The following is a 23,470-nucleotide window of genomic DNA, read 5'->3' as shown; positions in this document are numbered from 1 at the left end:
GGTGCACTAGCAGAGAAGTACATCAAGAACATCTCTGGTTTGAGAGCAGGCTATCACAACTGTCATCAGCTAGCAGCTAAACAAATGTTATCTGATGGAGAGTGTTTTCGTGCTTGAAGGCAGTAGCAAATATTTTTGTAGATTTTTATGCCTCTTCCCACGTGGAATCCTTCAGTCAGTTAGCCAAGTTTATTACTCCTTTAAAGAAATAACACAGTTCTTATCTGTGCTAACATATAACATAAAACTGTTAACACAATAAACTTTCATAAGTTTAACACAATGTGCCACTGGAACTACAAATCACAAGTGAATTATTATTAATGATTCCGTCCCAGTTCACCAATATTAGCGGGTAATATTAGCTATTTGTAAGTATCTATGTTTCGGCCTTTATAATAGCCGATAAGTGAACATTAAAAAAAGAAAAAAATAAAGAAAAAAAACATGAAAAACATCCTTCAATCATGTTAAGAGAGTTGATGTTGCATTTTTTGTCCAACGGAGGACACATCTAGCGACACATCTGTATGGAACACAAAACACAACAACCTGCTAATCTGAGCAGAGTCGTGCAGAGCGTAAGTGAATAATCTACACACAGTTGTAAATGAAATTTATTTTTAAATAAAAATCATTTTCTTTAAATAAGGAGTGATAAATCACCAAACATAATAAATATTAGGCAAATCTGTTTATGTTTTGGTGCCCTAAAGAAAAGCATTTTTAGCCCCTATATATTCAGATTTTACTCACCAAATATTTTTATCTATTTTTAAAATCCTACATCAGTCAGACTCTTATTCTGTCATCCATTAACAGCAATTCACAACAGTTCTCATCAATTCATGTTATATTGGATGAGGGAAAAAAACGTTCTTTTCTTTCAACAACAAGGTAATTTCTCTGTGAACCTCACCCATTTAAAAACATAGCTAGATGAAACCCTAGCTGTTTAACAATAATAGCTTACATACAGTAGTGTACCATGCAATGACAGTACTCATTCAAAATGAATGGCACAAACTAGTAAGTTCTGCATAGTTCACAGATGTGCGATCAATTTGCCTGAATCAGTTAATAAACATCTGACTTGAGAATTTTCTTGCAAACAACAAGTAAAATGATCCTTTATTAAATTTCACAGGTGTAGTGACAAAACAAAAAAGTATCAGTTCACCTTGAGGTGAGGGTAAAAACCATTTCCTGGGTGACGGCCTGCTGTCCTGGTAGATTGGCCGTTGATCATCGTCACAGTAACCTTCAGACTGGCAGTCACCCCTGGAAACGAGGTCAAAATCTCCCTCTGCGTCATCATGGCATTCATTGTTGGACAACCTTTGACACAAAAAGATAAAGACTTTGAAAATTAACTTTCTCTGTAACTATGATGTCACGGGACACAAACAGTGGAAAGAAAGTTACACAGAAAAGTAATAGACTGGTGACATTAACCACCAGCATAAACCACAAGTGCTCAGTCTAGATATAAGACAGCTGAACTCAGAGGAAAGAAAACACTTCCGTGAAGTCATTGGTACACAGTAGTAAAACCACGGCTGCATTTATGTAGCTGGTGTGTCAATTTTATCTCACGCTTTCCTCAGATTAGATTAAACCGACTTTTCTTTTCCAGAATTACCTTTCCTTTGTGAGCATGATGTCATCTTCATGAAATTCCTCCCCACTGAAGTACTCGCCCGAGCCTCTCTCTTCATCGCTGTCCACATTGCCCCTCTCCTCTCGACGAATGGTGGGATAAAGTGCTCCGCTGCTCTCTGACCTGGCATCCAAACAGCAAAGACACAGTGAATCATACTGATGTTGCTGGATTGGATTAACCATTATCATCTGTTTTCTTCAGACTATTGCATCCGCATTCTAAAAAAGTTGGGATGCTGTATAGAATATAGGTAAAAACTGAAGTTTTAAAAACTTTTTAAAATAAAATAGAACACAGAAAACACATCGGATGTGTTACAATATTTACGTTCAATTCAAAAACAATAAGGTCATTTTGAATTTGATGACAGCACAGAAAAAGCACAGAAAAATTTGGATAGGGCCATTTTCACCACTGTGTAGCATCCCATCCACTTTAATCAACAGTCCACAAACATCTGAGAACTGAAGAGCCGAATTACTTGACTCTTAGGAGGAGTTTTTCTGTATCAGAAAAACAGGTTGTCTGGATGGGAGCACATGCTGCTCTAAAACTGTAGTACCTCTCAGCAATAATAGTGCATTTGCAAGGTGCCAATTCCACAGGTGCTAATGCCACCCACAGAGCTGTAGAGCTTGAGCACTGATAACAACAAGTTGTCTACACCGTCTTTAGTCCAGTGTTCAAGCTTTCCAGAAAGAATTTCACAGTTCAGTTTGTCTGACTACAGAACAGTTTTCCATTTTCACTGAGCTTTGGCCCAGAGATGACAGCATGTTTAGATCATGTTCGTATATGGCTTCTTCTTTGCATGGTAGAGCTTTAATCTGCATTTATGGATGGCACTAAAGACAATGTTGTTTTTAATGCAGTATTGACTGAGGGCCTGAAGATTAACGGCCTGCAGTACCGATTTTTACTCTTGTTCCACTCCAGATTCTTTCAATCTTTTGATGATCTTATGTAGATGATCTATTTAAAATCTTCACAAATTTGAGGAACAATATTCTGAAATTGTTACACATCTTATACTGTAACTGACAGTGACATATACATACAGTTTATTTGCATATTTACCATTTACCTCTGAGAAATGTTGTCTCTCTATCATCGTCTTTTTAATACCACTAGCTTTTCCAGTTTTTTGTTCCCCCTGTCCCAACTTTTTTAGACGTGTTGCTGCCATCAACTTCAAAACAAGCTAATATTTTTTTACAAAATAGTCAAATGTCTAAGTTTAAACACTAGATATATTTCATATGTTCTGCTGTGAATAAAAGATTTATATATGAATTTGCAAATCATTGCAAAAATGTCGCAACTCTTTGAAAGTGGGTTTGTACAAATAGTAATAATCCTTATTGTCATAGAGTTGCTTTTTCATAGACTGCTAATTCAACCAGTCACCACATATATACTGTATAAACTGGCCCATTTATCAATTTTTTGATTAAAAGGTAAGAAGCTTTCACATGTTTTGTGACAATCGTACACAAAACCAATATGCTTTGAAGCTCTGTGAGCATTAACATCATGTACATACCTAATATAGGCCTCATAGTAGCGTGTCCTGCTCCAGGGACAGGAAGAGGAGATGGATCAGGATAAGACAGACGGGATTTGATGGAACCGGAAACCAGGATGAGGAGGGGGGGGGTTCATGCAATGACAAATGAAAAGAGGATACAAGCTGAAATGCTTAAATTGTCTTGTCGGTTTTCGCTCCTGCTAGAAAACAAGATCTATTAAATAATCCACAAATTACAGATAAGAAATGAGGTCACACGATGCCACGGTTTTTCCAAGAATGAACACCGCCGAACATTCAAACTGTGGATTCCTAGAAACTGCAACAAACCCAGGTGCAATACGTCAGACTCGACAGCCTCAGTTAGCATGTTTTTTTTAAAGTTCATGACAGCACAATTAGAAGAAGACTGAAGAAAGATGGCTTGTTTAGAAAAGCTGCCAGAGGAAACATTTTTCTCTCTCAAAAAAAAGATAGCAGCATGGTTTAGGTTTGCAAAATTTCATCTGAAAAAAATGCAAGACTTCTGCAACAATGTCCTTTGGACACGTGAGACCAAAGTAGAGAGGTTTGGCTATAATGCACAATGTACAGCAAAACCTAAACACAGCACATCAGCACAAACACCTCATACCAGCTATCAGACACGTTAGTGGAGGGGTGATGATGTGTGCTTGTTCTGCAGCCACAGGACCTGGGCACCTCACAGTCATTGAGTTGACCATGAACTCCTCTGTATACCAAAGTAATTCTAGAGTCAAATGTGAGGCCGTCTTTCCGACAGCTAAAGCTTAACCCGAACGGGTGCAACAGGACAACGATCTCAGGCACAGCGGGAAATCTACAGAGTGACTGAAAAAGAAAAGAATCAAGGCGCAGAGCCCAGACCTCAAGACAATTTAAATGGGACGTTTAGAAAGCTGTGCATAAACGAATGCCTGCAAACATCAATGATCTGAAATAATGTAGTAAAGAAGAGTTGGCCAAAATTCCTCCACAATGATGTGAGAGATAAAGACATAAAGAAAACAACTGTTCAAGTTAGTACAGTTAAAGGTGGTTCTACAAGCCACTGAATAAAGGGGTGTACTTAGTTTTTCATAGGACTAAATGTAACTGAGGATATGTGTAGAACATGCAGATGAATGAATCTATAAAAGCAATCATTTGTTAAATACATACTGATAAAACACTACAAAACTGAGATCCTTTTAATGCAGTGAACTATAATGTAATGATATACATTATATTATACAGTGCACTACCAGACCAAACTTCTGAAATGTCAGGGGGAAAAGTCATTAACATACTTTGTTAGTGTAACTGTAAACAGCTGTACTGGCAGATTTCTTTATTCATGTATTAATCACGTATTTTAACCATATCACTTTATCACTTAGTTGTATGCATGTGCACTACAAATGGGCCTTATGCTCTATCACACATATATGCGCACACAGTGAGGCCATTGTAAGTTCATGGGAGATGTTAAATAGATAGTGAGACTCCTTCTGCTTATCAGGAATGTAAATCTTTAGGTGACAGAAAACAGGGTCATAGTTCTCTCTGTAAGGGAGAAGGCTTTAGGGATGGGCCTGAAGGTATAGCCCCCCGTGAGATGGGCCAGCATGTAAGAGTTGTGGAATGTCTTTGTCTGTGTGTTATATAAGATGTGAGGGCGGTGGCAATTGGGCAGAGATGATCCTTGGCTGGGATGTTTCTCTCCACATTGCACTGTGTTTCTTAAACCCACTTCAAAACGCTCACTGGCTGTGCTGCAGGTTATTGTTACAATTTCCACAACACAGTGCAGTACATGAGTGCATTATTATGGCTGCTTTATTCTACATGAAGAAAAGGACCATGCAACAAATGTGGATAGCTACTGTGGATTTTAACACTACACTTATGTGTCCTTCAACCAACCTTGTGGAGTGCGACTTCCAAGGCTTGCCTTGCAGTCCTTTGCTGTAAGTAGTTGTTGATGATGCGTTTCTGGTGGAGGACGGGCGACTCCGTCTTAAACACTTCTGCTGCCTCGCAATGGTCATGGAGAGAAGTGAGGGCACGTTGGCATTGTTGAGGTTGGCATTGGAAGGTATTGGCGATTGAACACAAGTGGAATTACAGTGAGGGTAATGAGTGGTGTGATGAAGTTGATTGTACAGGATTGGTGAAGAGTTCAGTTCTGTCGCTCCTTCCCTGTCGTCACTGCTGGCTCTCCTGACGATTTGCGGGGGTTCGGTTGAGGCAGCGCTGGAGAAGGGCAAGATCTGTAGTGGCCGCTGTGTGACGGTGGTGGGGTGAGAAGAGCCTTGCTGATCCCCACCTACGTGGTTGACATGGTTCCCAAAAAGGCTGCCATTACGCTGCACGGAGACACCAAAAATGAAGACTAAATAGGACTGCTTAATAAATGAAACTAAATGAAACTAAACTCAGAACATACTCTTTTCTACCAGAGAGAACCAGTGACAGTATTAACAAAATATTCATTCTCAGATTTCCTGGAAAATTCAATGCAATGAAGTGAGTGACTTATTGAGATGTGTTGGAAGCATATCAGTCACACAGTTAAGAGGCATTAAAAACAAAAACAACAAAGGACATTCGTAGGAATCGTAATAACACACTCCTGTGCACAGCAGGGGAATTTCTCTGGAAATCTTACTCTGTAGATTTCCTCCTCTTCTTCTCCATTTTCATCTACTAGTCCTTCCTCCTGGAGGTCACACGATATGGCACGACGGATTTCCGGTCCAATGTCATGCAGCGTACGCAAGCCAGCCTGCAAAAAGGACGTGTGTCAAAGCAAACCTCATTAGTATTGTTGTTGACAAACATTTCTATGTTTTCATGCATGAAAATAAATCTTCCTGAACCAATGAACAAAACATCTGTTTAATGATTGTCATCAATCTTCTAGCGTTTTTCAGATTTGATTGATGTTTGCAAAAGACGGGAAGAAAGGCAAGAGCCACTGCACCCACATCATAATAGACATGCTTTCTCTTCTTTTGTTAACACACTGTGTGCAAACAGGGTTTGGTTTTTCCAGATTTCCCAGGTTATTCCCCCACTCCTGATTACGATATGTAGCCAAAGGTCTCATTGGAAAGTTCCACAGAACACCTGACTCAGTGACTTGTAGTGATTATTGTTTATTTATGTGTCCATAATGTGATGAGCACAATGAAAGGCTTTTATTGAAAAAATGACTCAAAACTGACAGTTTGATAGTGCTCACCTTAATTCATTTGGATGAACTGCTCACTTAGACTCCATAAATTACTCACTGTGCACTGAATTGACTGACTGAAACGTTGCACTTTCCTCACCTGTAGAGCCAAGGTGGTATTCAGCCTCTCCCATGAGCGCCTTCCCACAAGACCTTGCTCCTTGCGCCTCTTGAACTTTCTGAAGTAGTCCTGTATCAGGAAGGTGGCATAGAACTTCCCCACTGTTACCTCGTCATCTGAGTGAGCAGACACACCAAAGCCTCCCAGGTCAACACCAAAACACCTCAACACCGAAAATCAGCTCATATCCATGCACTCAAGATTCAAAATACTCAGTCAGCCAGTTACTCCTACTGCTGCTATGTCACCATCTCAGAGAACATTTAATGTGTCCTCACAACTAAAAAAAAAATCACAATCATGAAGCACCACTACTGCAGCATGTTGGGGAAAAAAGACAACATCTTGGAAATGAAACCAAATATTTTAGCTTTATTCCAAATGTCAAACGAATACTGACCGATAATCCCAAAATGCCATAAATCCTCAATGCTTAACCAGGACACTGACCTTTCTGCCTAAGAAGCTCTAAGAGGTTAACAACTGCTGCATGCATGAGCACATTTTTTGAGCACATGAAAAATATGTCTTTTCTCAGGCCTATTACTAATTACTGTCAGATTCATGGTAAACAAAGAAATAAAGATATAAACTCAGAACTGTTAATAATAGCTGAGTATCTGACTGTCTACCTTTGCACGTGACGTTTACTCTCAGAAAATCATGTACAGCAAGATTAATCTTGATGACTGATAACATTTAAGCCTGCATCTTGCATCTTGCTTGGTTTCTAAAATGCACAAAGCTATGAAAGAATCCTCCAACACACAAAAAACCACAAATACACAAAACCTCGCTCAAAAAAGTGAAGCAGAATCTTCAAAAATGAAGTTTATATAACAGATTTTTTTTTAAAATAAGGACGCAGATGCATGTTTACTATCAATTCAAATAAACCGAAGCATTTATGCCTGCAGTGCCATATTGTACAGTGACTGCAGACTTGATAAAATTTAAGCATCTATGATTTCAGAGACAGACAAGCAGAAGTGTTTTATGTCTCAGAGCAATGACATGATCTGTAGCAAGAAGCGCATGCAAGAAAACAGCAGAGTAAAAGGTTTATAGAAGCAAGGGTAAGCTCTACAGATCTTCTATCAAGACACAAAACATAAACTTAGTTTAGCCAGAAGGGAAGCGATGACTGTACACACTATATGCCATGCAGGGAGGCTTATCGGGCTTGGCTCTAATTCTCTCAGATAAGTGGCTGCTGAAGCAGAATGGGGAGAGATGCTGGACAATAACAAAAAAAGCCAACTGAATCACTGTGTGCAAGAAACAAGTGGTTTTCTCTCGGTTTGTCACCACCTCTCCTTAACCCATTTTAACAGGAGGGGAGCTGAGTAAACGTGACAAATGTTGTGCCCAATATTCCCTCCAGGAGTCCAAAGAGAGCGGTGACCTTTATGTGGTTATGATCCATCTTTCAGAATCAGACTCGTTTCTCTACACACATGACACAGCCAGAGTTAAGCTGCACAGGGCTCTGTTCAGAAAGGACCAAAGATATAGAGCCAAAAAAAGGTATTTTAAAAATGCTCATCTGTATTTTAAAATCAGAAACTGATGATCTCAGTAAATCTGGTAATGTCTGTGTGACAGACTGTTGACCTGTTCAGGATGTACCCTGCCTCTATCTGGGATAGCTGGGATAGGCTCCAGGCTCCCCACGAGCCTGATTGGATAAGCAGAAAAGAATGACTGATCAATGGAAATGGCTAATTTCTTGTAGTTTAGTAAATACATAGCATCACCAATTTCATTTTCAAAAACATCTAACTCCTCGACAGGAAGGATGAAATCTCACTTAATACGATTAAGTAAGATTTTTTTCCCCAGAAAAATCGCATTTGGGGATTTTTACGATTCACTTTTTTAAGGAACTCTTTGCCTTAATTCAAGTATCAGTTTGCTGAAAACAAATTAACTGATTTTACACGTATGAGCAACATCTCAAAACCAATAATCCCTGACTCTTTTTGTTTTTCTTACTAACAAAAGCATCCTAGGGATCACAACTATGCCCACATGTGGATTCCCTTTCTGGACAGAGCCCGATGAAGTAAGTGAGGTATCAGTAGCTTCATGCCACCAGACTAAAACAGAACTGCTCCAAAGAGCTCAGGACGGCAGAAAGAGAAGAAAGGAAGGCCAGTGACTGAAAGCAAAGGAAGCTGTAGAACAGAGAGGCTTGGCGAAAAAGAAAAGAGAGCAGTTAGCGAGCTAATGCACACAAAGACATGCAGTACAAGCATAGAAAACATGGAGACACACTGGAGCTGCTACGCTAGCACAGCTGAAGAAAGTCACGTTTGTTTTAACTCACAACAATGTGAAAGTCTCTCACTTAGATTATAAAACTGACTCTCCAACAAACTGACTATGAGAAGATGCTGTTTGAGTTATCGTTAAACATATGAAACACATCATTGTGGTTAACAGTGACACTTTTCAACTGAAAGGAATAAGGTGAGTTTCTGTGAAATACATAAGCTTAACTTAACAACAAATTAAAGGTTTTGTTGTAGTAAAACAGCTGGTCTTGCAGTTTCAGAAAGTCAAAAACAGGATGATAAAGGCTTCCTGTGGGTTCGTCTTCACCTCCTGTTTTCTGTTTCATAAAACTTATTGTTATCTGCACTTCACCTTGTCCTTTACACCTACTGATCTACATCACAAGGCGAGGAACCTGTCTTGATTCTTTTGTTGACCTTAAAATTATTTTGGCTTCAGACGTATTTAGCATGCTTAGGCTTCCACTATTATTTTTTGGAAATATATAAAAAAAGATATATATATATACATATAAGAATCCATCTGTAAAATTATTTTTATCATGTAACTAAGAGAATGGAACAGACACATGAGAGAGACTGTCACTTGACGAAAGCAACGAAAGCAGTTTTGTCCCTGTGCGTTTGTGTACGACGACCACTGACCGCCTGCAGGAGGCACCACTTGGTCCAGTAGCTTCATACTGGTCCTCTTCCAGATCTTCTTGATCACAGCTCTAAGCTCCTCATTGGCTTGCTCCAGGTTCCCTTTGAAAAGTGCAACCAAGGTTAAAAAAAAAAGTAAGAGTATAAAGTCTGCCTTTCACACACAGTCATAACATACGTCAAAACATTTCTTACCATCATGAGTTATAATTAATGATTATACTTTACTTTGGTGCTAAGTTACCTTTTTTTAAACTAAAGGGCCATGTTGGTTATGCAGTGGACTGCAGGAGGAACTACTACTTAAATATGATCTATAGCGCCCTCTTGTGTTAATTCTGGAAGGAACAACTGAGTTTGGGTGACTGAAATAAAAGTGACATGTTTTTTGACTGCTCAGTTAAATAGTATATTCCTGTGTGAAGCTTTAAGTGCCCACTTACTTTATTTGTTAAATATTCAACTGAAATGTGTTTTTTCCTTATTTAATGCTGATTTCAATGTAAGACTTGATTCCCAGTGCATTTAAACCTGTCTCCTATTAACTTCACTGTGCTGCAGTGGTTTCTCTGGGCTGTAATCTTAAGCTACTGCACATACAACAGGTCACTGATCCCATTAGCCTCACGTCTTAGTCCTCCTACTTAAAATGTCAAAATGTCATAACGCTTAAAAGGCAATCAACTGCATACTACACAACATGGCAGACAGCTCTAAAATGCTAAACCAATCTATAAGAAAGCAAACAATAATTCTGCAGATCCAAAGCGGCTAAAGGTGCACACTCACCCTCAGTCTTAATCTTGAGAGCAGTGCGGACCAAAGCAAACAGGGTGGCATTAAACATTACAGTTCCATCACTGTTCAGGGGCATGTTCATTGCCACCAGACGCTGTAAAATAATCCAAAACACAGATTAACACTGAGGCGCCTAATGTTAAATTAGTAATGTGAAAACTGCAAGTTTAATGAGTGAGATGTACAAAAGCTGCAACGTATTTTAGGTGATACAGTAAAAGAGTGGCTGTGTAGTGCATTATCTTCATTGCTATTGTATAGAAAGTTGTGGAAACCCACCTTACAGGCCACTCTGTGAGGGCAAAGTTTCCCAAAGCCCAGCGGGGGTTGGATCCTCCTCAGTAGAGTAACTACATCGAGATGCTTTATCCTGCCCCTGACAGCACATTCAGATTAAACGCATCACACCAAGCAAGCAGTCTCGACTACAGCCACAGGTCCTAATAAGTATGTACACTTTAGAGAATTTACAATTATAAAAAATCACTATCATATTTAATGAAGTCGTTTTTAACACTAGTATAGTGTACCATTTAAGAGATAAATAACAAGAGAAAATGCTTCAGACTACTCTTCACAACTGGTTCCAAGTACTAACTTAGCTTCTGGGTCGTATTCTGACCAGATCCTTTTAAACTCGTCCAAGTGGTGCGGCCCGAGAATGGACCAATCACGGGTCAGATAGTCAAAATTATCCATGATGACAGCAACAAACAGGTTTATGATCTGAAAGAAAAAAACATGCAACATTTTTTTGTAACAGCGACTGTACACGGGACAGTGAAAACTCAGGTCTGCGTGTAAAAATTAGTCACTTTGAACACAGTCAGATGGCTGAAGCTTACCAGGAAAGCACAGAGCATGTAGAAGCTGATGAAGTAGATAATGGCAAAGCCACTGCCACAGGTCCTCTCCTCTCCGGGGTTGTAGTCTGACTCTGAATCGCACAGCTTGCCTGGCATGCAGGCTAGCATGATCTCCTGCCAGGCCTCGCCTGTAGCACACCTAACAGTGAACGAGGAACAACGTCAATACAGCAAAAAATAAAGATACATTTATTATGTGCAAATACATACTGACCTGAACAGCATCAAGACGGCTTGGGGAAAGGTTTGAAAGTTGTTGTTGCGGTTGATTTGTGTTCCATCTACCATTGCTATTTTCCCAAACACCTAAAAAAGAGAAGAAATATCCCATTAGATTAGATTCTCTCAAAGAAAGACACATACATATTGTGCAGGCTGTCTAGCAGGTCCCACCGTTTCATGTAACGATACCATCTCCTAACAAATTACCTGCATTCCAATTACAGCATAGATGAAGAACAGCATGGCTATCAGGAGTGCGACATAGGGAAGAGCCTGAGGGAGGAAAAAAAAGAACTTGGATGCTGTGAAATCTGCAGTTTAACTTGAGCAGTGTCAAGTCATAACTGCTTCTATTTTATGCTGGTATTCTACGCAACAAAACATGCCCCTATCAGTTTTTCGAGTGTGCCTGCTGCAAGCTCATGTCAACATACTTCTACTTCTGGTTGGTTTGGTTTTCATCACAACCTTAAGCAACGTTAGTTATTTACTGTGGTGGAAAATATACAGGGAGTGCAGAATTATTAGGCAAGTTGTATTTTTGAGGAATAATTTTATTATTGAACAACAACCATGTTCTCAATGAACCCAAAAAACCCATTAATATCAAAGCTGAATGTTTTTGGAAGTAGTTTTTAGTTTGTTTTTAGTTTTAGCTATTTTAGGGGGATATCTGTGTGTGCAGGTGACTATTACTGCGCATAAATATTAGGCAACTTAACAAAAAACAAATATATACCCATTTCAATTATTTATTTTTACCAGTGAAACCAATATAACATCTCCACATTCACAAATATACATTTCTGACATTCAAAAACAAAACCAAAACAAATCAGCGACCAATATAGCCACCTTTCTTTGCAAGGACACTCAAAAGCCTGCCATCCATGGATTCTGTCAGTGTTTTGATCTGTTCACCATCAACATTGCGTGCAGCAGCAACCACAGCCTCCCAGACACTGTTCAGAGAGGTGTACTGTTTTCCCTCCTTGTAAATCTCACATTTGATGATGGACCACAGGTTCTCAATGGGGTTCAGATCAGGTGAACAAGGAGGCCATGTCATTAGTTTTTCTTCTTTTATACCCTTTCTTGCCAGCCACGCTGTGGAGTACTTGGACGTGTGTGATGGAGCATTGTCCTGCATGAAAATCATGTTTTTCTTGAAGGATGCAGACTTCTTCCTGTACCACTGCTTGAAGAAGGTGTCTTCCAGAAACTGGCAGTAGGACTGGGAGTTGAGCTTGACTCCATCCTCAACCCCACAAGCTCATCTTTGATGATACCAGCCCAAACCAGTACTCCACCTCCACCTTGCTGGCGTCTGAGTCGGACTGGAGCTCTCTGCCCTTTACCAATCCAGCCACGGGCCCATCCATCTGGCCCATCAAGACTCACTCTCATTTCATCAGTCCATAAAACCTTAGAAAAATCAGTCTTGAGATATTTCTTGGCCCAGTCTTGACGTTTCAGCTTGTGTGTCTTGTTCAGTGGTGGTCGTCTTTCAGCCTTTCTTACCTTGGCCATGTCTCTGAGTATTGCACACCTTGTGCTTTTGGGCACTCCAGTGATGTTGCAGCTCTGAAATATGGCCAAACTGGTGGCAAGTGGCATCTTGGCAGCTGCACGCTTGACTTTTCTCAGTTCATGGGCAGTTATTTTGCGCCTTGGTTTTTCCACACGCTTCTTGCGACCCTGTTGACTATTTTGAATGAAACGCTTGATTGTTCGATGATCACGCTTCAGAAGCTTTGCAATTTTAAGACTGCTGCATCCCTCTGCAAGATATCTCACTATTTTTGACTTTTCTGAGCCTGTCAAGTCCTTCTTTTGACCCATTTTGCCAAAGGAAAGGAAGTTGCCTAATAATTATGCACACCTGATATAGGGTGTTGATGTCATTAGACCACACCCCTTCTCATTACAGAGATGCACATCAGCTAATATGCTTAATTGGTAGTAGGCTTTCGAGCCTATACAGCTTGGAGTAAGACAACATGCATGAAGAGGATGATGTGGACAAAATACTCATTTGCCTAATAATTCTGCACTCCCTGTATTTCTCCAAGAATTAGCACCATACACCACAGTTTACGTTGCAAATCAAAAGACTGAGAGCACTCTGAAGGAATGTGCAGTGTTATTGTGTTTTGGTAAGACAAAGATCAAGGAATTGGACAAATAAAGAAGAAAAACATCAACCGAATTTAAGTCAAACACATTAACTTATTTTGGAATTTTTAACTTGATGGGACACAGAAGATGAGTATATTTATTATACTGATAATACATTATAATAGGTTAATATATGTTTTCAGTTCAGTCTGTTTCCCTAATAAAAAATGGTTAAGTGAGAGGAACAGACTGAGAACTTTATCTCATTATATAATACAGATACTGGTTTACTTTAGGGGAAATGATTTGTGATAGAGGTGATAAATCATAGTATATCCAAATAAATGTTGCCACATTAACTCAGCATGTTTAAAATGTCAATAATAACATACTGTGATAATATTGTATCATGGGGTCTTTGGTGAGTCCCTTCTCTCTGCTACAGTCTCACCTGGAAGGACTTGATGAAGGTCCACAGGAGAGTCCTGATTCCCTCACCCCTGCTCAGCAGTTTGACCAATCGCATCACCCTGAACAAGCGGAAGAAGGTGATGGAGATGCGAGCGCTGTCCTCTGTGTTCTGAAGCGGATGAGGGAAAGAGTTATTATGGGACAAAGAAATAAAAGGAACAACATTTTCCAGCACACTAATGAAGATATGCATCACTCGTTCATTCATGCAGTCAGTCAGTCATACATGCATTCTTTATGAGAGTCATGTATGGGACATATTAGTTACCAAGCAACACCAAATAAATTTAAATGCTTGTGAAAAAGCCTCCCACTTTGGATTTTAGAAACTCTTTACAGTGACGACAATAAACAAGCATGCAGAACAACTTGTGTGTTAAACGCCATGCCATTAACAGACCTGGAGGACTTGCACATATGGGAAATTTAACTGTGCATTTAACTGTGGACAACCACAGAGAGCTTTATCTGCAAATACATAAGAGCTAAGTCAAGAGCAGTTCATTTTAAACAATCTGACTGCTAATGCTACACAGAGCTACACTAGAATGAAGGACAAAAAGGCCAGTTTTAATCCCGCGTGTCATGCCATGCACCGAGACGGGACAAAAAATCAGCAGATTGAAAACTGGTGCCAAAATGCAACAAACCAGGTGGATTCAAAACGGGACTGTGACAGACACTGAGAGTTCAACACAAACCCTTACAAGTGATTCAATCAGTTCTGGTATTTAAAAAAGATTTTCAGCAGTAACTGAGCAAAAAGTGTAATAACAGAAAGATGCTGATGCTTTGACTTTTTTTTTTTTTTTGGATGGTCACAGAAGGGTGAGGGTCTTAAATAAAAGAGGTGGGGCTTCTTACCCCTGGCTCCACTATCACCTTGACAACAGGAATGGCTGCCGACTTGAAACCAAAAGCCTAAAGTTAATCCGAGTCATACGAACCAGCACCAAACCATTCACAGGTAAGTGCTGCTGCAAACATCACATATCATCAGTGACCTGTGCTTCATTCAACATCCGAATACATTAAAAACTCTCAGATGGAACTTTATTAAAAAAAAAACAACACAAACAACACAGCATCAAAACTTACCAACAAGAACAAGATCAGCAGTGTAAGCCTGTCGCCACATATTCTAAGCAGTAACACCATAAATAAGATTCATGGAAAAAAGAATGCAAATACCTGTTGCTCTGCTAAATGTTCAAGCTTTCTGTCACAGGATTTATTCTGTTTATTATTATTAAGTTCTATAGTTCAATTACAGGACGTGTCTTATTTTAAACAGTCATTCAAAAAAATTCAAACAGACACACATCATGACATGGAAAAGGTGGCAAAGAGCGTGAAATCAGTGTTAACATGAGCCACAGAAAAGGACAAAGAGTTGCCTTGGAGTAGCAGTATAACAAATTCATTCACAGATTAAGTACGTATATAATTAAGAAACAAGATCTTAGTAGATCTAATTAGAATTTATAACTTGCTATTTTATCAATTCTTTTTTTTAATGCCAATTTAATAAAAGATCCTTTTTCACTCTTTTCATTCAAACCACAGTACGCTGACACAAAAACCAATGTCTCCCTTTTTCTGGATTGACTAAATAATTATCAAATGTGTGTCACTAAATAAAGTGGTGAAACCATTACATACTGTTCATATTTCATCCGTTCACATGACTGCACACGTGTTTCCCACACTCACTGAACGGCAACTGAAGTGCTTTTATAATCTTATAAAAGACCCAAAGCCCTCTTTTGAGCTCTTTTAATCTCAGCTACACTCAGTTAGTTTAAGCTCAGTTAGCTCTGAATAGATGGATTCTAATTTGTTTATTTTATGTTTATTCTCTCACATTCCAGGCGCTTATGACCTCTGCTCCTTAAGTGTGCTGTATATGATCACTCCTACACTGTTTAACTATTTTAAAACACCAGCAGGTCTCTGCAGCAACCTGGACAAATGTGGTGGGAACACAATTCTCCTGATAGGTCAGTCCCTTCCTTGAACTCTTTCATTACTGTCCCATAAAAAATACATAAAGACATGGGCTTTGCAGTTCCAAGATTCCCTAAAATGCCAGTTTTCCTTAAATGATCCACACCGGTGGCTATAAAGTTCATTTGAATAGATACAGGTCAAATTTGACCCAGAACAGCCTCAGTTTGTACTGTACAACAGTGTAAAGTTTTAACATATTTTAATTTTTGTTTATTTTTGGTCACTTTTGGAAAAGTCATCAGTCTTCAGATGACCTAAAAACAGATTAAATCTGACCTGAAAAGTATGTAAGGGTTAAAAAGCTAGGGTCGATTATATGTTTTTTAAAGCAGCAGCTTTTCCTGTTATGAAACTGCAAAAAATAATTCATAATGCCTGAAAAAAGACAGCTGCGCCGTTGATTTGTAACGCTGATGCTACAGTAAGGCACTCCTGCAGTGGAAGACACAGCAAGACATGTGCGATAAATGATTACTTACATTGATCTCAGTGATGGCAATGTCAACCACGCTACCCACAACAATTAAGGCATCAAACGTGTTCCATGCATCAGCAAAATAGTTCTGCAAGCACAGGCAACAAAGACACACAGAAAAGAAGAAAGAGAGACGACAAAGCCAGGAAGAAAAGGAAGAAGAGTAGTAAAAAAGAAGTGTGAAAGACAGAAAGAAAAGAGCATCAAAAAGTTGTGCTTTGATATAACAGAGCGAGGCTGAAAAGGTTTTCCTGTCTGAGCTTGTGAGAGTGCCAACTTTTATTATTGCTGGCTTAAAGGAATACATGCTGTTTGTTGGCACTTATTGCCCCCGAAAGCTAACAGCAGATTTTCAAGTTATTTAGCAGATATTTGGCCTGTGGTGCTTATCAACCATTGAGCCCGACAAAGATTTAAAAGATCGTTTCAAGTGTAGACAGTGGTCAACACTAATTTAAGACAGGAAGGTAAGGAAGGAGGAAAGATGTGAAGGATGGAAAACAGGAGAGTGGCGGTAGCAGTTGGAGAGCAGGAAGAGGGAATGACAGAGTTCTACATACTGACGTCTTTCTACCTGGCTGAGTATGATGTCGACTACACTGCCAATCACCACCAGAGCATCGAAGACGTTCCAGGCGTCCCCGACATAGCCCTGAATATGGCAGCATGCACAGCCAGCAGGAGGAGAGGGGGGAGGCAGGAGAGGAGGGTGATGCAGGAAAGTATAAGAGGTTACAGTGAGGAGTACAGGAGGGTGACGATAAGAAATCAGTGGAAGGATGAGATTCGAGCAAAGAGCCCGTGATGGGAGGCAACAGGAACAGGAAGAAAGAGGGCTGGCTTAAAAGTGTCTTCAGGTAGAAACTCAAACACTGATCTTTTTGGGGATAAAATATAAAAGGACATCTAGAGGAAAACTCAAGTGGTTTAACTCTTTCCCTTTTGAATGCCTAAAAGGGGTAACCCTTGTATCGCTTTCCTAAACTGAGCAGTGTCTGACATATTTGAGACCTCCTTCCAGAACAAAATGACTGGGTGTCCCCCAGAAGTTACTGAGGGTGATCTCTGCCTACACAGCTTAATAGGGCTACGCTTGGAAAAACCTGGAACCTGATCTAATGGTCCTCAAACTGCATTTTTATTAACATATACTGGAGTTTCAAAACTCATCATTAAGGGTAAAGAGGTGGTCATCTACATGTGGGAAAGAGTTAAGGTACTATTGGTATTTTTGAATAGATCTGCATATAATTTGCATAAACACTTAAGTTTTTGCAGTAAGGACAATTTTTGACAAAAAATAAAATAAATCATAGAGAGGAGAGAAGAGACTTACTCTGGGCTTGAAGGCAATCAGCTTGAGGATCATCTCTACAGTGAAAACCCCAGTGAACACCATGTTCAGGATGTCCATGGCATAGTTAAATAAATGAGACTGACCATGGTGCTGAAAAGAGACACATGCACAGACTAAACACACAAATATTATGAAACAAATATGTATTTCAGGTGTATGTATATACTGCATGATGACAAAAGACTGTACATCATCATTTTAGACTCATTATGTACAGATCAGATCAGTTCACCCATTAACATTTCTAGACATAGCAATATTTGACAAACTGATAAATTAAATATTTAAATGCTACACTATATTGCCAAAAGTATTCGCTCGTTTGCCTTCACATACATATGAACTTGAGTGATATCCCATTCTTAATCCATATGGTTTAATATGATGTCCACCCTCCATATTCACCTACACTAGCTTCAACTCTTCTGTCTTTATTTATGGCAATTTTTGAACATTCTTCCAGAAGCACATTTGTGAGGTCAGACACTGATGTTGGACGAGAAGGTCTGGCTCACAGTCTCCGCTCTAATTCATCCCAGAGGTTTTCTATCGGGTTGAGATCAGGACTCTGTGCAGGCCAGTCAAGTTCTTTCACACCAGACTTGCTCACCATGTCGTTACGGATCTTGCTTTGCGCACCGGAGTGCAGTAATGTTGGAACAACAAGGGGCCATTGCCAAACTGTTCCCAGTACCCTTCAGGAGAAGGGTACTGCTCCAGACAACCATCAAACCCAGACTTGTTCATCAGACTTGCAGATGGAGAAGTGTGATTCATCACACCAGAGTGCATCTCCACTGCTCTGGTGCTTTACACCACTGCATCCGAGACTTTGCTTTGTGCTTGGTGATATTGGGCTTGGATGCAGATGCTCGGACATGGAAACCCATTCCATGAAGCTCTTTTCACACTGTTCTTGAGCTAATCTGAAGGCCACATGAAGTTTGGAGGTCTGTAATGATTGATCCTATAGAATGTTGATGACCTCCACACACTATAATACCACTAACAGCTGATTCTGGAATATTTAGTAGTGAGGAAATTTCATGACTGGACTTGCACGGTTTTTACAGATCTTCCGCAAGTGACCCATTCTTTCACAAATTTTTGTAGAAGCAGTATGCATGCCCAGGTGTATTTTATACACCTGTGACCATGGACGTGATTGGATGATCATTGACCTGAATGAGTGAGTCAGTACGTTTGGCAACAAAGTGTATGTAGTGATTGTAAACCCAGTTCAACTTTAGCTTAAGGACAGAATGAATAGTTCTTACCTGGATGGCCAGGCATAAGGTGTTGAGGATGATTAGGACAAACATGACGTACTCGAAGCCGGTGGAGTTCACCACATACCAGAACTTGTACTGGTAGGGGTTTTTGGGAATGTAGCGCCGAAGAGGGCGAGCTTTAAGAGCGTACTCGACACACTGACGCTGCCATGGTGTTGATGGTTTGTTGAGGCAAAAAGAAGCACAGACTCATAAACAAGTAATTAATTATTAAGATATTATTTGGCTATAATGTTGCATTATTTCTTCATGCTTTTGAAATAATCATAAACAGACTTTCCTACCTGATTTTTGTCCAGCTCACAGTTCTTGTACTCCTTTTCCCCTTGCTCCTGGAACGTAACAATGACAAAACCAACAAAGATGTTCATCATGAAGAAGGCAATGATGATGATGTAGATGATGAAGAAGATGGAGATCTCGATGCGGTAGTTGTAGATAGGGCCCATGTTCTCCCTGTTGGAGTCGATGGCCTTGTACAGCAGACTGTAGGGACAAAACGGAGACAGAAAGTCAAGATAATCAGTTACTATCCAGTGGCAATACAGCATTTAGTTTGGACGAAGCAAAATAAATACCAAACATTAAATTCCGTCTCGCACATAAAACAGTACTTACGTGGGCCATCCTTCAAAGGTGGAAACGGTAAAAAGAGCCATCATGGCCATGAGGACGTTGTCAAAGTTGAATTCACTGTTATACCAGATCCTCTCCTTCACCATGGGCAGCGCAGTGTCACCATTGTTGTAGAGAATATATGTACCCCTGGGATTTAAAGATAATATTAACTACATATGCCGTGTGCAGACTGAAAATGCAAGCAAAACCAGTAAGGAATCAAAGATCTCACTTGCACTCATCCGGGCTGGACTTTGCATCATCTGTGCATCGATAAAATTTACCCTTTAAAAAAGAAAGCAGATCATGTCAGCTGCAAGAATCCCAAACTTTGTACAGCTTTTTATTGTTTTATGGTAGAACAATTTCTTAATTTAGTGAGGCAGAAGAGAAGCGAGATTTTACAGTCATTGTGCACCTGTTTCCCATTTTAGCTCATTGCTGTACCTTAAAAAGTTGCACTCCGATACAAGCGAACATGAACTGCAGCAGAGTGGTGACAATCATGATGTTGCCAATGGTCCTGATGGCCACAAATACACACTGGACCACGTGCTGCAAAGCATACAGTTACAGTGCTATTAGAAATACACAGTTTGTGTCACCAACAAAAGCATGTGTTTGCACATACATGGGTGCAAATTCAGATGGACAACTAAACCCATGCATATAGACAGAGAGAGATATTGTCACTCTCACCTTGAGTCCCTTTGCTCTGTTGATGGCCCTGAGAGGACGAAGAACTCGCAAAACACGAAGAATTTTCACCACTGAGATGGCGGACGACCTATAGGAACAGAAACACAGATCAGGGGAAAAGGGTTTTAATTTTTAATGGGTATGTCCCCGCAGAGGTATTAGTATACTGAACCCTAAAGTTTTAGTTGCTGAGCAACTTAACTGTAACAGAGTACAGACAGGGTTTAGAGAATCAAGATATAACATGTTAATTCAGTTGTTTTTACTCATGACTTCTTCAGAATTTTCAGTTGAATTAGGCAATTACCCAAAGTTGTTACTACTGATTTAGTTTAGGTAATGTTTAGGGATTCATGAGTGCGGCTGAATCAAGTAGGAAACACAAAACAGGCATGAAGTCTACTTATTCTATAAATTCACTGGTGAGTTACTCGCACTTTTCTCACATTGGATATTACACTGACTTTCTACTAGGGTGATGGCAGGATAAAGACCATTTAATGTCCATTCTGACTGAGTCACACATTTCCATTTTCACATATGGCTGTGCTGGGTAATGTCTAGAAAGGTTCAGGGAAATGTAGTACATGTGTGAAAACAGTAGTTTTTAACTAATCATCTGAACACAGTTGCTCAATTTTTAATGACAGTCACACTTACTGAATGCCAAAAGACACCAGAGACACACCAACGACCAGCAGGTCTAATAGGTTAAAGTAGTTTCTACAGAACGCCCCTTTATGAAGGAATGCTCCAAATGCTGTCATCTGGACAAAGGAGAGAACCATGTTGATTAGCCATCAACACTGAGAGGAAGTTCAATCAAGGCAGCAACATGACTGAAAATGCATAATAACTGTTTGCTATAGATGATCTGTTATATTCTAACTGTTATATTCTGTTATATTCTAAGGATTAACAAAAGCACTCAAGATTGGTAAGTTAAATTAACAGGTAAAATTTTCAATCAATATTTAAAACACATTTGAAATGAGAAACGTCAGCGATGCATTTATGTGCAGTGCCACGCGCACACACACATCGATGGTATATACAGTACATATAGATACATTAGGTACAGACATTGCAAAATGTTAACACATGACATGGGGAACATTTTAAAACCACATTCATTTCCTGTACAGATTAAGCCACAAAGTGAACCATAAACAAGGCCCTTTATCTTCTGATGGACTTTCAAGCTTAAGCTTAAATGAGATTTTCCTGGTGCAGACATGCAGCGAGCAATGGGGAAAGGTTAGAGACTGATTTGTGAATGTAAAAATAATAAAACTGTTTTGGATTTTTGTGGATTTCTTCAAGCTTTTTATTTGGAAGAACAGTTTTCCAAAAAAAGCTTCTTATCTGTGTTCACAGTGTCCAATCAGACAGTGTGATTTTAAAGCTTGGTGTTAGTTGGAGTTCATCTACAGTCTGAAATATAGCAGACTTAACAAACATCCTACTATAATGATTGTAGTATATGAATGCACATACCCCTCCTCCTCCTTAACATCTATAAACATCTATTACTATAGATGTTCATAGATGTTTAGTCATTTAAAATCTTTGTATATATCATGTTAATTTCAATCTATTATATTACATTCTCAGTACAGTATCTGTATATGTGACAGACTTTTGTTTGAGTCACATCTAAATACTGAATGAAGAGTTCTGAAATTAGGTCCTTAAATATCACAGACATATACCTGAACAAACAGCAATTCACTCCAGTAAAGGTGAGGACATTTTTGACGACAATCAGAATTGTGCAACCCTTACCACTCTGATTACAGAGTGCTAATTTTGATGTAAAGCTCTATTTAAAATTTAAAATGTTTTTAGGGTGTTGCATTATGTAGATATACATATTCATTTAAAATATAAATGAACTACTATGGAGGCAGGAGCTTGAGGTTTAGTGATCACGGGGCAAATTTATCACACCTACGATGTGAATTAAAACTGAGATTATTGACCAAACAAATCAATAATCATGTCATGTTTACATTTTCAGGTTAAACATGTACAGGTTAGCTTTAACCTCCTAAGACCCGAACTCTTCCACGGCATGCATTTTTAATTTCTCTTTGATATTTGGGCATATTGGGGCCCGATGAATGTAAAAACAAAGAATTACCAGATTTATTTATTTTTTTTTACTTTATTTTTGTTTTTAAGAAAAATGAGAGCCACATATGAGGATATTCGTTTAAAATTTTGATAGAACAGTAGCAGTATAATGTCCTCGTAAGTGGATATCAGGCCCTTGTAGAGCAAAATTGAGTATTTTGGTCTAAATAACCCAAAATGTGATGTCCACATATGTGGACGCCAGGACCTAGGAGGTTAAAACTGACAGGGTTTCTATGTAGCTTGCAAAGGAGAAGAAGGAAAAGAAGACATATATATATATATATATATATATATATATATATATATATATATATATATATATATATATATGTATTAGTTACATGCATACATACATCATTCTGCTGTTAAGTTTTAATAATTAACCAAGTTTTTGTCATTTCACTATGTACAGTGGTATAACAAAGATATTCAGAAAAACAAAATAAAATAACATAAGGTCTGTCCCATAAGTAAGCGAAGCGAAAAGTGCTGCAGGCTTGGCAAAAACTGCCCGTTGGGTGGATTTTTGTTAGTTATTGTAATTAAACATAAAACCATGTGAATTGTTTAAAATACGGGACTCTAATGTTTACTGTTTTTTTAATCTGCTGATGTGCTTTTAAAAACAATCCCTTTGTAAAACTGTGAATAAAATATACATTTTTGTCATCTTTTGGAAAATCCAAAAAGAAAAAAATGGTAAAAACATAACTTTAGGGAAAAGCCAAACAAGCGGTCGTATTCTGGAGAGCCAAAGGTCCATAAACTTGTCGAGGGTTAAAAGGGGGAAGTAGGCCGTGATGGAAAAGTGACTGACAGACAAAAAAAAATTTCTGACGAAAAGGCACGAGCTCCACGTTGACATGTCGGCGCTGTGAGAACAAGACAAGCAGGCGGCCATTCTGACCAGACT

The 23,470-nt window shown here is 39.1% G+C and overlaps 1 protein-coding gene across 13 annotated transcripts in view; it reads right to left on the bottom strand.

Annotated features, from left to right (window-relative positions):
- The window catches only part of cacna1db (calcium channel, voltage-dependent, L type, alpha 1D subunit, b), a 92,465-nt gene that overhangs the window by 7,307 nt on the left and 61,688 nt on the right, over positions 1–23,470 (bottom strand). For 7 of the 13 annotated variants that reach the window (XM_063465160.1, XM_063465161.1, XM_063465163.1 and 4 more), the window contains 24 exons: positions 21,079–21,185; positions 20,419–20,506; positions 20,167–20,274; positions 19,952–20,004; positions 19,720–19,866; positions 19,386–19,587; positions 19,087–19,245; positions 17,789–17,899; positions 16,457–16,540; positions 14,832–14,873; positions 13,948–14,076; positions 11,586–11,651; positions 11,371–11,462; positions 11,136–11,295; positions 10,889–11,016; positions 10,570–10,666; positions 10,282–10,384; positions 9,493–9,594; positions 6,530–6,666; positions 5,863–5,979; positions 5,118–5,560; positions 3,207–3,233; positions 1,643–1,783; positions 1,181–1,338 (listed from right to left, as the gene is read on the bottom strand). In XM_063465160.1, the coding sequence (XP_063321230.1) occupies positions 1,181–1,338; positions 1,643–1,783; positions 3,207–3,233; positions 5,118–5,560; positions 5,863–5,979; positions 6,530–6,666; positions 9,493–9,594; positions 10,282–10,384; positions 10,570–10,666; positions 10,889–11,016; positions 11,136–11,295; positions 11,371–11,462; positions 11,586–11,651; positions 13,948–14,076; positions 14,832–14,873; positions 16,457–16,540; positions 17,789–17,899; positions 19,087–19,245; positions 19,386–19,587; positions 19,720–19,866; positions 19,952–20,004; positions 20,167–20,274; positions 20,419–20,506; positions 21,079–21,185 (3,001 nt within the window). The remainder of the gene's footprint in view (positions 1–1,180; positions 1,339–1,642; positions 1,784–3,206; positions 3,234–5,117; positions 5,561–5,862; positions 5,980–6,529; positions 6,667–9,492; positions 9,595–10,281; positions 10,385–10,569; positions 10,667–10,888; positions 11,017–11,135; positions 11,296–11,370; positions 11,463–11,585; positions 11,652–13,947; positions 14,077–14,831; positions 14,874–16,456; positions 16,541–17,788; positions 17,900–19,086; positions 19,246–19,385; positions 19,588–19,719; positions 19,867–19,951; positions 20,005–20,166; positions 20,275–20,418; positions 20,507–21,078; positions 21,186–23,470) is intronic. The other 6 variants (XM_063465166.1, XM_063465165.1, XM_063465172.1 and 3 more) reach the window with 2 other exon arrangements.

Source organism: Pelmatolapia mariae, linkage group LG20 (assembly GCF_036321145.2).
Source record: "Pelmatolapia mariae isolate MD_Pm_ZW linkage group LG20, Pm_UMD_F_2, whole genome shotgun sequence".
Classification (NCBI taxonomy): domain Eukaryota; kingdom Metazoa; phylum Chordata; class Actinopteri; order Cichliformes; family Cichlidae; genus Pelmatolapia; species Pelmatolapia mariae.
This window is presented reverse-complemented; position numbering and strand designations above follow the sequence as displayed.